The sequence below is a fragment of the Bombina bombina genome, chromosome 2 (genome assembly GCF_027579735.1).
Source record: "Bombina bombina isolate aBomBom1 chromosome 2, aBomBom1.pri, whole genome shotgun sequence".
Lineage (NCBI taxonomy): Eukaryota > Metazoa > Chordata > Amphibia > Anura > Bombinatoridae > Bombina > Bombina bombina.
In genome coordinates this window covers 1,097,205,411-1,097,221,991 of record NC_069500.1, presented here as the reverse complement: position 1 = coordinate 1,097,221,991, position 16,581 = coordinate 1,097,205,411, and the positions used below count along the sequence as shown (strand labels likewise).

Genomic DNA, 16,581 nt, shown 5'->3' with positions numbered 1-16,581 from the left:
ACTGTCCACTACAAATGTGCAGGATAACTGTAAATAAGAATAATAAGGTTACCAATATAAAGAAAGTCATTTAGAAAGCATGGCAAAATAACATATAAGTAACCGGATTGGCAGTTCATGTATTACCTGTTCATGTAGCGTCTACATCATGTAGTACTGTCAGTTCATATCCCAGAGACTTCTATCTCTGAAGCTTGAGTGTCACCTTCTTTGTAATAGACCTCCACCATCACAGCAAAAACCTACCCATACTGCCTAGCAGCACTGGCAGGAGGTCACTGGTAAAACCATATAGCATGAAACTCCAGCTTATTAAAGTCTTCAGTGTACTCAAGATGAACAGTAAATATAAATATATCATATTCATGCTGCTATGATGGAATAAAGTTAAAGTTATCATCACAATCAGAACATTACAAATTATTTAATAATAGCATTGTATATAAGCGTCACTAGCAAATAATTGCAGCTTCTAATAGTTGGTTTCTAAGACCAGAAACAAGGAGCTTCAGACCCCTGTTAATATATCACATGTTCTTATAGTACATATGTACCCACCACCATCACATCAATATTAAACAAAGAACAGCTTCACAACAACTACATCTAACTGCAATCCTACCCCAAAACAATTAACTCAGCCTTTTCTCTTTTAACTTTACCCATTGCCTGGTCCCACTGCTACTACCCCTAACTGTAATCTGGGTTTTTAGTTAAGCTATTAAAGTTTAAATGGAGTTGGGGAAAGGGTCAGTCATTAGGGTCTAAAATGATTGCATGGTTCAGACAGTCTTTATTGTTGAGGGGCTGGGTCACATTTAGGGATTGCCTTGTTGGTTCAGGGTAACAATAGGGTTTAATGCGGTTGGTTAATTATATTAGCAGAATCATCTATTTTTGATCATACATATTGTGTGTTAGACCATAGAGTGAAGATACATGTTAATGGAATTGTAAGCTTTGGTGGAATTTTTATAAGCAGTAGATGTTTCAGTGCATTCATTTAGTGGGTATTCCTTTATTTTTATTTTATATATAAATACACAACCATAGCTGTTTAAAATAATTTGCATATATTAAAAAAAAAAATGTTTTTTTTACCAAAAAATTAAATAATTCCATCTTGTGAGATCCAATAAAACTATCAGATGGCTGTTGTATAAAATACCTCATGATTTTATTCATAAATATATCTGATGGAGTTTAATTTTGAGTTAGATTCTACTAGACAGTTTTATCAGATGCAACATTTTGCAACAGAAGAAATGTTAATTTGTTTTATTAAGGAAGAAGGAATCTAGGAAATGAGGGAATTGGCATAGGGTATAATAGCAAACGCTTGGGACAACATGTTTGGTGCATTTCAAAGTCAATAGCCTAATGTTTTTATAAGGTACATCAAAAGCAGGGGCATAACTAGAAACCATAGGGCCCAGGTGCGAGAATCCAAGCAGCCCCCCCCCCCTGCCAACATTTAAAACAGAAAAAAATGGTTGCTATATACACACACACACACACACACACATAACATGCCTATTAGATCACAATGTACTATAGCAATCTATATACTATAGCTTCTGCATTATTATTATTATTATTATTATTTAGGAACCAACTTTGTAACCAATAAATACCAACATTTCCAGGACAAGACATTACAATTAAATTCATATAAATGGGATATAGAATGAAGTCAGCCTGAAATGTTTTATTTTTATTTTTAAATCATCCCTAAGCCCTTGCATGTGGGAGGAAAGTTTGCAACAGAGGAGAAGCTGCCTGTCTGAATATAAAGGCAGATACTGCATAGTAGAAGGAGAAGTGAGCGGCAGAGGGAGTTGAATGACAGAAAAAGAAATGTATTTGTGTGGACAGTGTGCGCGTTTAGCGAGAAGACAAATATTAGCCAACTAGACAGATAACATACAGTAGCATGGATCATATGTCAGTCACCAATTATGCCCAAAATATATATGTCAGAATTGAAATGTGTGTGTTAATAGTGAAATCCAATGTTATTAACATAAGTTACAAATTATACAATATACATTTCAGCTGGGCATAAATCCTTCAATTGCTATAAAAATGTCTATCTGAAAACAGCACTTGTGCATGCTAACAAAATGTATTTTTGCACTTTGCACTGAGCAACATTAAAATATTGCCAGTTTGAAGCATTATATTGCTGGATGTGCTGTTAGCCTTTTGCCATATAATACCAGGAAAACTTGACCATGTGGTTTTTGTTGTAAAAACACAAAAAATTAAATAGGAGATAAAGAAACACACAAATCAAGCTAGAGACTTATAATCAGAGAAGGCTAGGCTTATGATCATACTGAATAATAATTTACACATTTAGCAATTTATTCACAAATGGAAATAAATTGAACTACTGATTTTTTTTTTCTGTTTCCTACAAGTGCAAAATGCAAATCACGTGAACTGCTGACCTTACAGCTGCTGTCATTACTGAACCTAATTCCTTGTTAAAATCACAAGTTATACAAATCACACATATTTCTTAAAATGTGTCTTATACTGCGTTTGTATAAAATAAAATATAGTTGTGCAAGTCTGCAAGAGTTAAATTCCCACGTACACATTTTGTTGTAATACAAATTAAATGTGCAGAAATGAGATTCTATATAATAAGGGCACTTGTTTAGAGAGAGGACTGGAGTCGGGAGAGCAGTGATAGAGAGGCCAGGAAGGGAAACCTAAAGAAAATAAACAGAGGGCGGGGGACAGATACTTACAAGAAATATGTGAAGTGCTAGTAAGTGCAGGGAGGAAGGGGTGTGATGTGACCGGCTGAGCCTGAGACACGGCCACGCACTAAATCAGGAGGAATGACACTGACAGGCATTCAGCTGAGCAAGAGGGAGCGTATTAGAGGACTTGGGGAGGGAGGCTAATAATAGCTCTTACCTCTGAGACGCTGCCAGCCAGATCGATGCCTGTAGTGTTTCCTTAAATTCCTCTGCTCCAGCACGGCTGTCTGCGTGCAGTGTCAGGGCTCAGACTCACTCAGAGTAAATGTGCGCGCCAAAAGCCGCCAGCCAATAGGAAAAGATTCTGGCTGAGCTGCTGCACCAATGAATGTATTTTTGGTGAGCTGCGGCAACGGGCTGTGTGACTGTGACTGAGACTCTGTAATAATTAGCAGGCTGAGGCGAAAAAAATAAAAATAATAATAATAAAAAAAAAGTAAACAAAACAAAAAAAGTTTGTGCTGAAGCCTGAAGGCAGCAGGGCCCTTCTGAGGGCGGGGGCCCGGTCGCAATTGCGACTTCTGAGTTCTGCTTCTGCACCACTGGTTGTTACGCCCCTGTCTCTGAATCTAATGAGTGATAAAACACAATCTGCTTAGAAAACAATACACCTGTATGGGCTAAATGTATCTAAAATTCAATACACTACAATAACAGTGATATGAAAGCAATCTACACAGTGGGAATGTTAGTGCCACGGCCACCTACCTAAAAAAGATGTTCTCCGCTCCGGTTGCTGTAAAAATGACACGTGACACGAGGAAGGATTCTATTTCCTTCCCGCCCGGCACTCAGAGACAGCCAGCCCCAGTGATTGGCTGAGAGTGAGACTCTGAGAGGCGGCCAGGACGGAGGCTAGCCTCCTGTGGAAGCGTATGGGGCGCATTGGAGAGCACTGCATTAGCACCTTTTCTCCTCTTGGTGGCAGTCTCTCAGCGTCCCATACACTTCCACAGTGAGTCAATGCATTCATATTGCGCAATGCAAGGACAGCCGGCTGGCCTTGTCTTGCGCAATATGAATGTATTGATGTTACATTTTATAAGCTAATTAATTTAAGTTGAGCTGTTGAGTACACATTAAAACACACAAGTCCTGATTTTGGTGGAGGGGTGGGGGGTAGGGGGGGTCACTTTTTTTATTAAAAAAAAAAAAATGGAAAAAAAAAAGATTTTTTTTTTTTTTTTTTTTTTTTTTTTTTTTTAAAAGCTGTTATTACATACCTTGGCCAGGGGCGGCACTGCCTCACCTGCCTCCTGTGACTGCACGTCACTGCATGCAAGCAATATGGCAAGTGCAAATAAGAAAAGCCGCTTGTTTGCTTATTATTTTAAGGAGACATTTCAGGACAAGATTGATACTCTGTATTTTTTTTTAAAGAAATATCAGAGAAACTGATTTTTTTTTTGCTTTAAATTAGACACAAAACACAGTAAATACACAATGATTTGTTTGGAATTTAGCCTTTTTCGTTTGCTTTATAATTTACAGAGAGAAATTGCAGTCATTATTTAGTTCTCAAAAAGAAAAGTTTTATGTGAAATAGAATTTTTTATATTTTTATTTACAGGAACCAAGAAGGTAATTGCTCATTGTAAAATAAAATGAGATAAGAGTGTACAGAACAGTTCTACTTTTTCTAAGTATAGAAATGTTTTATTAAAAGTGACAAACAACTGTTTGGCTCATATAGTCACTTGATTCCTTGTTTGTGTTAACAACCTCCTTTTGATAATGCTGCTGATAAGTACAAATTACTTGTTCTACAATAGAAAAGCGTATATTACATGAATAGAGGTAGACCAGGTTATGGTTGCATCCACTGGAAGATGTGACCTTGCATAATATGTAGAATGTATAGCATCTCTTTGGTATTACTATTTTATACATTTGGCTAGTTATAGTACATTGAAATATACAGTATGTATGTTGAGTTGGGTGTGTTACTTTACCATTTTTTTGTCTGCACTTTGACCATGGAATGTTCTTCATCTCCTGGGATCCGAAAGTTATGCTGGGATTGCTGCTACAACACTCTGGAGTTAAGGCCAGAAATCTAGCTGCCGAAATAGAGTAGCAATCTGTGTCTCTAATAGCCCACCTTTGACTGACCATCATGTGATTGCATGGGATCAGATACCTGGAAATCAAGCAGGCCTTTGTTATAGAAATATTTAACAGTAAAATAAAATAATAATTACAAGGTATCACTGAATTATATTGCCTTACTTAAAATGATGGGAAATCCTAGTGTTTTTGAAATGCCTGGATTTACCAGCACTACAAATTAAGGTGAATAAAACCTTTATGCTGAAAGTTCCTTTATTTGCCTGCAACGTATGCCGCAATGAGCCCCCCGGCCACCCACGGCAGAATGATAATTTATCAAATGCTGCAGCCAAATAAAGGAACTTTCAGAATTAAATATTTTAACTTCTTCACTGAATGTCCCCTTTATTTGTATCACTGGAAAATTGGTATCACTGGTAAATCACCATCACTTTAAAGGAACACCAAAATCAAAATTAAACTTTCATGATAGAGAACATAATTCTAAACTCTTTCCAATTCACTTCCATTATTTAAATGTGCACAATCTTTTTATATGCACACCTCCTGTGGCACCAGCTTCTACTGATCATGTGCAATAATTCACAGACTATATATATGGCTGTCATATGATGCAGTGGGAACGAAAATGTAACTAACTTTAAAATTTGTCAGAAAAAAATCAAAATCTACCATTCATTTGAAATCATTTGTTGATTATGCTATTCTACTTTGTTTAGGGGTCCATGGTTATGCTTCTGGTGCTGATATTTAAGCCTTTTCTTGGCACAGCCTTTTTCTCAGCACTCACGGCTAGATTTGGAGTTTGGCGGTAAAAGGGCTGTTAACGCTCCGCGGGTTTTTTTCTGGCCGCACCATAAATTTAACTCTGGTATCGAGAGTTCAAACAAATGCTGCGTTAGGCTCCAAAAAAGGAGCGTAGAGCATTTTTACCGCAAATACAACTCTCGATACCAGAGTTGCTTACGGACGCGGCCGGCCTCAAAAACGTGCTCGTGCACGATTCTCCCATAGGAAACAATGGGGCTGTTTGAGCTGAAAAAAAACCTAACACCTGCAAAAAAGCAGCGTTCAGCTCCTAACGCAGCCCCATTGTTTCCTATGGGGAAACACTTCCTACGTCTGCACCTAACACTCTAACATGTACCCCGAGTCTAAACACCCCTAACCTTACACTTATTAACCCCTAATCTGCCGCCCCCGCTATCGCTGACCCCTGCATTACACTTTTAACCCCTAATCTGCCGCTCCGTAAACCGCCGCCACCTACGTTATCCCTATGTACCCCTAATCTGCTGCCCTAACATCGCCGACCCCTATGTTATATTTATTAACCCCTAATCTGCCCCCCACAACGTCGCCGACACCTACCTACACTTATTAACCCCTAATCTGCCGAGCGGACCTGAGCGCTACTATAATAAAGTTATTAACCCCTAATCCGCCTCACTAACCCTATCATAAATAGTATTAACCCCTAATCTGCCCTCCCTAACATCGCCGACACCTACCTTCAATTATTAACCCCTAATCTGCCGACCGGAGCTCACCGCTATTCTAATAAATGTATTAACCCCTAAAGCTAAGTCTAACCCTAACACTAACACCCCCCTAAGTTAAATATAATTTTTATCTAACTAAATAAATTAACTCTTATTAAATAAATGATTCCTATTTAAAGCTAAATACTTACCTGTAAAATAAATCCTAATATAGCTACAATATAAATTACATTTATATTATAGCTATTTTAGGATTAATATTTATTTTACAGGTAACTTTGTATTTATTTTAACCAGGTACAATAGCTATTAAATAGTTAAGAACTATTTAATAGTTACCTAGTTAAAATAATTACAAATTTACCTGTAAAATAAATCCTAACCTAAGTTATAATTAAACCTAACACTACCCTATCAATAAAATAATTAAATAAACTACCTACAATTACCTACAATTAACCTAACACTACACTATCAATAAATTAATTAAACACAATTGCTACAAATAAATACAATTAAATAAACTATCTAAAGTACAAAAAATAAAAAAGAACTAAGTTACAGAAAATAAAAAAATATTTACAAACATAAGAAAAATATTACAACAATTTTAAACTAATTACACCTACTCTAAGCCCCCTAATAAAATAACAAAGACCCCCAAAATAAAAAATTCCCTACCCTATTCTAAAATACAAAAATTACAAGCTCTTTTACCTTACCAGCCCTGAACAGGGCCCTTTGCGGGGCATGCCCCAAGAATTTCAGCTCTTTTGCCTGTAAAAAAAAACATACAATACCCCCCCCCCAACATTACAACCCACCACCCACATACCCCTAATCTAACCCAAACCCCCCTTAAATAAACCTAACACTAAGCCCCTGATGATCTTCCTACCTTGTCTTCACCATGCCAGGTTCACCGATCCGTCCTGGCTCCAAGATCTTCATCCAACCCAAGCGGGGGTTGGCGATCCATAATCCGGTGCTCCAAAGTCTTCCTCCTATCCGGCAAGAAGAGGACATCCGGACCGGCAAACATCTTCTCCAAGCGGCATCTTCTATGTTCTTCCATCCGATGACGACCGGCTCCATCTTGAAGACCTCCAGCGCGGATCCATCCTCTTCTTCCGACGACTAGACGACGAATGACGGTTCCTTTAAGGGACGTCATCCAAGATGGCGTCCCTCGAATTCCGATTGGCTGATAGGATTCTATCAGCCAATCGGAATTAAGGTAGGAATTTTCTGATTGGCTGATGGAATCAGCCAATCAGAATCAAGTTCAATCCGATTGGCTGATCCAATCAGCCAATCAGATTGAGCTCGCATTGTATTGGCTGATCGGAACAGCCAATAGAATGCGAGCTCAATCTGATTGGCTGATTGGATCAGCCAATCGGATTGAACTTGATTCTGATTGGCTGATTCCATCAGCCAATCAGAAAATTCCTACCTTAATTCCGATTGGCTGATAGAATCCTATCAGCCAATCGGAATTCGAGGGACGCCATCTTGGATGACGTCCCTTAAAGGAACCGTCATTCGTCGTCTAGTCGTCGGAAGAAGAGGATGGATCCGCGCTGGAGGTCTTCAAGATGGAGCCGGTCGTCATCGGATGGAAGAAGATAGAAGATGCCGCTTGGAGAAGATGTTTGCCGGTCCGGATGTCCTCTTCTTGCCGGATAGGAGGAAGACTTTGGAGCACCGGATTATGGATCGCCAACCCCCGCTTGGGTTGGATGAAGATCTTGGAGCCAGGACGGATCGGTGAACCTGGCATGGTGAAGACAAGGTAGGAAGATCATCAGGGGCTTAGTGTTAGGTTTATTTAAGGGGGGTTTGGGTTAGATTAGGGGTATGTGGGTGGTGGGTTGTAATGTTGGGGGGGGGTATTGTATGTTTTTTTACAGGCAAAAGAGCTGAAATTCTTGGGGCATGCCCCGCAAAGGGCCCTGTTCAGGGCTGGTAAGGTAAAAGAGCTTGTAATTTTTGTATTTTAGAATAGGGTAGGGAATTTTTTATTTTGGGGGTCTTTGTTATTTTATTAGGGGGCTTAGAGTAGGTGTAATTAGTTTAAAATTGTTGTAATATTTTTCTTATGTTTGTAAATATTTTTTTATTTTCTGTAACTTAGTTCTTTTTTATTTTTTGTACTTTAGATAGTTTATTTAATTGTATTTATTTGTAGCAATTGTGTTTAATTAATTTATTGATAGTGTAGTGTTAGGTTAATTGTAGGTAATTGTAGGTAGCTTATTTAATTATTTTATTGATAGGGTAGTGTTAGGTTTAATTATAACTTAGGTTAGGATTTATTTTACAGGTAAATTTGTAATTATTTTAACTAGGTAACTATTAAATAGTTCTTAACTATTTAATAGCTATTGTACCTGGTTAAAATAAATACAAAGTTACCTGTAAAATAAATATTAATCCTAAAATAGCTATAATATAAATGTAATTTATATTGTAGCTATATTAGGATTTATTTTACAGGTAAGTATTTAGCTTTAAATAGGAATCATTTATTTAATAAGAGTTAATTTATTTAGTTAGATAAAAATTATATTTAACTTAGGGGGGTGTTAGTGTTAGGGTTAGACTTAGCTTTAGGGGTTAATACATTTATTAGAATAGCGGTGAGCTCCGGTCGGCAGATTAGGGGTTAATAATTGAAGGTAGGTGTCGGCGATGTTAGGGAGGGCAGATTAGGGGTTAATACTATTTATGATAGGGTTAGTGAGGCGGATTAGGGGTTAATAACTTTATTATAGTAGCGCTCAGGTCCGCTCGGCAGATTAGGGGTTAATAAGTGTAGGTAGGTGTCGGCGACGTTGTGGGGGGCAGATTAGGGGTTAATAAATATAACATAGGGGTCGGCGATGTTAGGGGCAGAAGATTAGGGGTACATAGGGATAACGTAGGTGGCGGCGATTTGCGGTCGGAAGATTAGGGGTTAATTATTTTAAGTAGCTTGCGGCGACGTTGTGTGGGGCAAGTTAGGGGTTAATAAATATAATATAGGGGTCGGCATGGTTAGGGGCAGCAGATTAGGGGTACATAAGTATAACGTAGGTGGCGGTCGGCAGATTAGGGGTTAAAAATTTTAATCGAGTGGCGGCGATGTGGGGGGACCTCGGTTTAGGGGTACATAGGTAGTTTATGGGTGTTAGTGTACTTTAGGGTACAGTAGTTAAGAGCTTTATGAACCGGCGTTAGCCAGAAAGCTCTTAACTCCTGCTATTTTCCGGCGGCTGGAGTTTTGTCGTTAGAGCTCTAACGCTCACTGCAGAAACGACTCTAAATACCAGCGTTAGAAAGATCCCATTGAAAAGATAGGCTACGCAAATGGCGTAGGGGGATCTGCGGTATGGAAAAGTCGCGGCTGTAAAGTGAGCGTTAGACCCTTTAATCACTGACTCCAAATACCAGCGGGCGGCCAAAACCAGCGTTAGGAGCCTCTAACGCTGGTTTTGACGGCTACCGCCGAACTCTAAATCTAGGCCTTAGTATTTAAAACTTGATACATGATGCCTACATAAATAAAAAGAGAGACACGCTCAATCTGGGAACGAACAATAACATAATAGCTTGTTCTATGGCTAGTTACCACCTAAGAAGCAGCCTCTTTTTCTTCATAAATGGAAAGAGTCCACAACTGCATTCATTACTTTTGGGAAATTCAGAACCTGGCCACCAGGAGGAGGCAAAAACACCCCAGCCAAAGGTTTAAATACTCCTCCCACTTCCCTTATCCCCCAGTCATTCTTTGCCTTTCATCCCAGGAGATTGGCAGAGAAGTGTCAAAACGTTTGTTGAAGTTTTTTCTCTTATGGAGGGTAGTACTCTTCAGCATGGGACTGGAGTTTTAAGTGGTCCTGTCAACTATCCCGACTCATATTAACAGCTCCACAAGCAATCAGCATTGACGAGTTTCGCTGCCTGCTTTTTTCTCTCAAGTCCATGGCAGAAGCAACGCTACTATCTGTCACACTTGAAGGGCTGTGTTCCTGTTCCACGGCGTAGATTCCGGTAAGATCATTTCATTTTACTTTCATCATGGATGTATTGTAATTGTAATGTCAACTGTTTATCCGAGAGGGGCTACAACCTTTCGGGGATAACTTTCACATAGGGTCTCAGTGAGGCTCCTTTTTGTAACTAGGAATCAAGGGTTAATATCTCCTGAGGGGGATTATTGAACAGAAGGGTTTATAATCATGGTTGTTATGTGATTCTGTCTGCTACTGTGTAGTGTTGCTTCAGCTCATGGCTATTTTGGAACATAACGGCCTATTTCTAGTGACGCAGCCTTTTCGGTCGGGCACTCTTCTGCAGGGACTGCATGGTTTACCTTGTGACTCCATTTCCGTTTTCCTGACCGTGTGGCGACGGAGAAATCCTGGTCCACTGGTGTCTGGTTCTCTGGAGGTGGCAGTGTCCCAGTTATGGAGGATTCTGATTTTTTGGAGACGGATGTCTCTGATTCAGACTCTACTTCTTGCGAAGAATATGAATTGGCCCGGGTAATATGTCCATCAGTTATGTTCCGAATGCCGTTTTATAGTGCTCTTTTCCTCGGGATCAGGGAATCGGTTGCCCACTGAGCCATCCCTCTCTGGGGATTCTATTTCTAATGAGATGAGTTCTCTACCATCAACTGTTACTACGCATGCAGGTAATCCAAATGCTACTTATCCTTTCTAGGGAGTGTGGCCTATTCTCACCGGAGGTTACAACACGGTTCCGCATGGCCATATCTTTGGCACTGGCGCATCTGCACCTCCCGGGAGTGTGCTTACGATATTGTCCGTGTTTCGTTAACTGGGGCTCGTCAGGCGTGGAATCACCTGGTCCAGTTCAGCCTTCCGGGGGAGTGACTGCCCCTGAGGCCTCAGGGGTCAACCTTCAGGGACGGTGTTTCCTTTTGTCCCGGCGGAGGTATGTTGTGCCTTTCGTTATAGACTGGCGCACCTAGGTGTCCTACTAAGGCACGTTTTGGCATTGCTGGAGGGTCCTACTCTCAGTCTTACTCTTCGACTGGCTTGCATACATAGACATAAGGGGATGAAGTAATCTTCTTATAGTCTTTGTTATTTGTGTATCCTTTTCCAGTTCTGAGCTTGGAAGTCTCAGACCCCTGTTGGGCTGGTCCTGCGGGTCTGTTCGTTCTTCCTGGGCGATAACCTACGGGTTGCCTTATCTTTTATTTTCATCCGGTGAGGATGATTTTTATTTGGTTTAAAGCTCATGCTGTGGTGTGATGTTTCCTTCTGGAACTTTTCTCTCTGGATTCGATACTCGTGATTTTGTGGTTGCACTGTTTACAAAAGTCTGTCTGACTGTTCTTTATCCATCCATCATCAGAGGAGATTCTATGTGGCCTTGACAGTTCTAGGGCCCTTGGTTTCAGGCTGGTCCTGACTGGGTACAAATCGTTGTGTCTTTGAGGCCTAGTTTTGGCACCTTTTTATGTCTGGTTGGTCCAGTAAGGGTGTCTAATGATGACAATATGATTTGTGTGGTTGTATGGTTTTATTTTACAAGCTTCAACTAGCATCCTGAGAGGACTTGAGGGTCAGTGGTTGCTTAGGGGCATGGGAGATTGGTTCAGTCCTCATTCGCCTTTCAATCTAGTGGGCCAGGACTCCGTTGAGATCTGCAGCAACATGCTCAGTCATTTACGAATGTGTTCCTTCCCATTGTGGGTTGGAGGCTTGGAGGCTTTAGGTCCTTCTTAGTGGATAGTTTATCTTCTTTATGAATGGGGTTTCCTCTCTCTGGAAGGTCTTTGTCCTACCCTGTGTGTAGAAGGTTGGATCAGGTGGCTTATATCTGTAAGGGGCAGCATCTGCTGCTCTGTGGGTTCTGTTCCACCATTTGGAATTTGATCTCTCTACGTAGAGACTTTCTACGACAGTTGTGACAGGTCTTCCTATAGATCTATTGCACTTTTCTCTGTTCCAGGTCCTAGGGGGTTCTCCTTGGGAGTGCCTTATTTTGGAGGAGCGGATTGGGTTGGCACCCAAGCTCTGTTGGGGTAGGTGAGCCCCCTGTTTTTCTTTCCATTCACTGGGGCTTGTGGTTGGGGTCTTATTGTCCCCCTGTCTATCAGACATGTCTGTCACTTGGGCTGGTTTGGTGTTGGAGCAGAATCTGGGATCTGTTGCTCTGCTATTTCATCCTCAGAGCATTCAAGGCGTAGTAAGCCTTTTTGAGGCTTCTCCTTTCTCCACATTCAAGATTTGTGGGAAGGACTGGCTGTTAGATAGCCTGTGATGTTATCCACTGGTTAGTGGATACTTAGCAATCTGAAGGATCCTATCTTCAGCTGCTTTCTACTTGCCCTGCAAGTATTTAAGTTTCAGAGTCATTTTTAGATGACTGCAGCGTGCAGTGTTTTTGCTTCAGGGTTGTTCGTCAGACCTATCTGATCTAGCTGCACAAAGTTTTGTTCTAAATATTTCGGTATTCTGAGATACCTTTTTGCAACTTGGGGACCTTCATCTTCAGTTGCTTCTAGAGTGCGGTTGCACTGTGTTAGGGGTAGATCCGCTCTCTGTTTCAGACTCCCAGGCTTACCCCATGGGTTCTGTATTTCTGGGGTCTGGGCATTGCCTCCCCTTGTTTCTATGAGACTGATTGGGTCTCTGTGTTTTTATTTAGGACTACTTGTGTCCTTTTTTTCTGGAGTTCTTTATGCTAGCTGGAAGCTAGCTCAGCATTGCACTGTGGCTACTCTGCACTGTAGCAAACCAAGGGTTGCAAGTTCGATCCCCGGCGAGGTCTACTCAGCCTTTCCTCCTTTCAAGTTTGATAAAATGAGCAGCGCCTTGAGTCCCTTAAGGGGAATTAGCCATGCTTTACAAGTATAATCATGTTTTCTCCGTGCCTTTTCTTCCTTGTGGAAGAATACGGTAGTTTGTTCCCTTTCTTTAGTAAGGGGTGTGTTTGGAGACTGACTACTGGGCGACGGTGTCTCTTGGAGGCTGTTTGACTCAGTCGAGTCTAGTTCCTGCAGTCTCTAGTAAGGCTGTGGACTATCTGCGGGTCAGTGTCCTTAGGCCTTTTCCTTTTATTCAACGTTGTTCTCGGCTTCGGACGAAGCAGGATTTTGTTGGATAGGGGTTTTCAGGCCTGCTGCCCTCAGAATGGGCCGCCTCTTGTACCCTCCCATTTTTCCATTCAGTGTTCTCTATAGCTTGGGTATTGTTTTCCCAAAAGCAATGAATGCAGCTGTGTTTCTTTTCTTCAGATGGAAAGAGTCCACTGTTCCCCGCCCGCATTTTTTCTGCAGGTGTCTGTTATTTTTGTTCTTCTGGTACCTTTTCACCCTGATCTTTCTTCTACTGTTCCTTGTTCATCAGCAGAATGACTGGGGAATGAGGGAAGTGGGAGGAGTATTTAAGCCTTTAGCTTGGAGGGGCCTTTGCCTCCTCCTGGTGGCCAGGTTCTGAATTTCCCAAAAGTAATCAATGCAGCTGTGGACTCTTTCCATCTGAAGAAAAGAAAATTATCAGGTAAGCATAATTTAAGTTTTTGCGCAACATGTGCCTTTCACAGAGAACTTTCCTGTAGCATATCAGTCTGAGTCTGACTTAACAGTCTGACTTAATATAATGCTTACAGCTAGAGGTTAGAATAACTTTTAGGTGCTCTTCATAAAAAGAATAAATCATTTTTGAAAAAACAAATAAAAGATAAATAAAAGTAAAGAACAGGAGGTGTTGGCACCACCTTTTTTCTTCATCTAGACTCTCCTCTGAATATCGTCTACAAAAATGTATGTTTTTTCCAGGGTCAACACAGTATTTAAACACTAATGTAAGCCCCTTTTTTATTTGCCTTAACAATCTAACAATGCATGGCATAATAACAGTATTGCATTCACAAAGCATAATGTTGCATATTGTACCTCATAGTAGTGTTATACATAAAATAAAATAAATAATTAATAAAAAGAGGTTTTGGTCTCATTGGAAAGTCAATGAGGTCTCTCACACATAAGTGTAATTTCAGCTCACCCCTGCTGTTTAAAGGTGTGACTATAGAGCCCAGAAAAATATCCCATTGATCAAGTAATTTTAACCTACTAAAGCATACACATAATGTTATTTCCAGTAGTGGTTCTATGTGGGTGTTTGGCGGTTCTATAACCAGCTAACGCACATGTAGCACCTGGTTGAACTGAAAAGGACAGCACCTGATCTACCAAGTGGTTCCATATATTAGTGTTTTGTGTCTTTCAACTTTTCATCAACTTTGTTAATCCCCCAAATTTAAAGTTCTAGAACCACCACTGGTTATATCACAAAGTCTGTTAATACTGTAACTTTTAAGTAATGTACCCAGTCAATAACACCTTAATAATTCTGATTAACTGAGTCTTTTCAAACATTAAAATGTGTTGATATAATAAACCATACCATTTTTTTATTGGTTACATGAATCACTTATTACAATCTTATTTATCTTTTTGTCAATACAATAACTGCTAATAACCAGTTAATATTTATGTACATGCTTGCGTGAATATATTATTAAGCATTCAATATCATTGGACTATCAGTGCAATGCTTATTCACACATTAATAGCACAAGAATGGGGAAACATTAAGGCACAATGATAAAAAATATTTTGGATTCTACTGTATATATTTTATTATAAATGAACAATGTCCCAATATATTAAATGCATTTTTATTGAGCAAAAATGCATCAGTAAGCATCAAATTCAGTTGTGCTATACACAAAGAGTAAGGCAGGGGCACTGCAATATTTAAAAAAGATCCGGGGCTACAGCCTGAGAAACCATTCAGTACCCCCTAGTCAGATGCTGCCTTGCTTTTCTTAGTCTTACTCAGACTAAGGTAAATTGTATATAATTATATGAACTTAGTTATATAGCATTTAATTCCAAATACACGTATCAGATATAAGCTATAATTCCACATACAGAGAACAGCCATACAGCCTACAGTCACACACACAACAGTTATAAACAGTAAGCAGAGACTGGTCACAGGTCAAGTGGTTGGATATGAGAAAAAAAAATAACTAGACATTTTTTAAAAGGACATCTGTTACACCCTAATCAGACTTGGATGTTTACAGGGCCCCCAGCATCCTCCTTATTAATCCCCCCCATATCTTAAATTGTAAAAGAGAGAAAAAATTACCATAATTTTGGAGTACGGTAATGAAATATTTTCATGAGTCACACACAGTAGCTAACAATACAATCATAGCAATCACACAATTAGTAGGCATGTGGAATACTGACAAAGAATATACAACAAAATATTATTATCAGTAAGACACAAAAGCAAACAATACCTTAAAAGAAGTTGCAACATCGCATCTTCACAGTGTAAGCTGATGAGTGTTCGGAACAAAGCCAAGGACACAACACAGAGCTAGAAGAAAACAGCAGCTCTTTGAAATATCAAAGTGCATATTATATGGGTTATAGTGGTTTGGGTGCAGTATTTTAAACAATTTCCGTAGCATTTAAAATGTGTAAGTGCATTTATAAAATGATCATTTGGTTTTAATTAGGAATTGTGAGAACATACTAAATGTCTATGCATACTAATTCATACAATGGTAGAACATAAGTAGAATGTTTTTGAGCAGAAATGACAATAACAGAGTAAAGGAATTAAAGTATGCCTTGGTATGAACATGGCTATCCTGAGAATTAATTTATACTAAACTTTCAAATAGGAGACATTAATAGACTAGGAGAACTGTCTATTACTTCTGTGGATATTGGGGTGTTAGCATAAATATGCAGGTCAAGGGCATTGAGGGGGTAGAGGGGGTGGGGTTGGGTTCCTTGAACGGGCAGGCCAGGTGGTCTGGTGGCATCTGGGTAGTGAGCAGAAGCTGGATGGGTCACTGCATCAGAATGCGGCTACAAATGTCTCTATTTGGCTTTTTTAAGTTAAACAATATAGCAATATGTTTGTACTGATTCCTTTTTAAGCATTCTCATATAATTATCTTTTCAATTATTGCTGAACACTTTCCCTCCTCATGCACCTATATTTAGGTTAATATTAATGTTAGTTGCTTATTGCAGGTGCTGTAGTTAGAGAGAGGGTGGGAGTGGGGTACTTTTGATATGTACTGATTAGGCTCTGTAAATGTTGAGACTGCTAATCTATATTCATCAAGATGTGCTCACTGGTTATCTTACTGAGTCATACACGGGTTTAAATATTCTTTTC

At 39.7% G+C, this 16,581-nt stretch overlaps 1 protein-coding gene across 2 annotated transcripts in view; it reads right to left on the bottom strand.

Moving 5' to 3' along the window:
• Nucleotides 1–16,581, bottom strand: part of FHIP1A (FHF complex subunit HOOK interacting protein 1A) — a 477,992-nt gene that overhangs the window by 104,753 nt on the left and 356,658 nt on the right. For both annotated transcript variants that reach the window (XM_053703737.1, XM_053703738.1), the window contains exons 7-8: nt 15,686–15,765; nt 4,727–4,914 (exon numbers count right to left, since the gene is read on the bottom strand). In XM_053703737.1, coding sequence (XP_053559712.1) covers nt 4,727–4,914; nt 15,686–15,765 — 268 coding nt within the window. The remainder of the gene's footprint in view (nt 1–4,726; nt 4,915–15,685; nt 15,766–16,581) is intronic.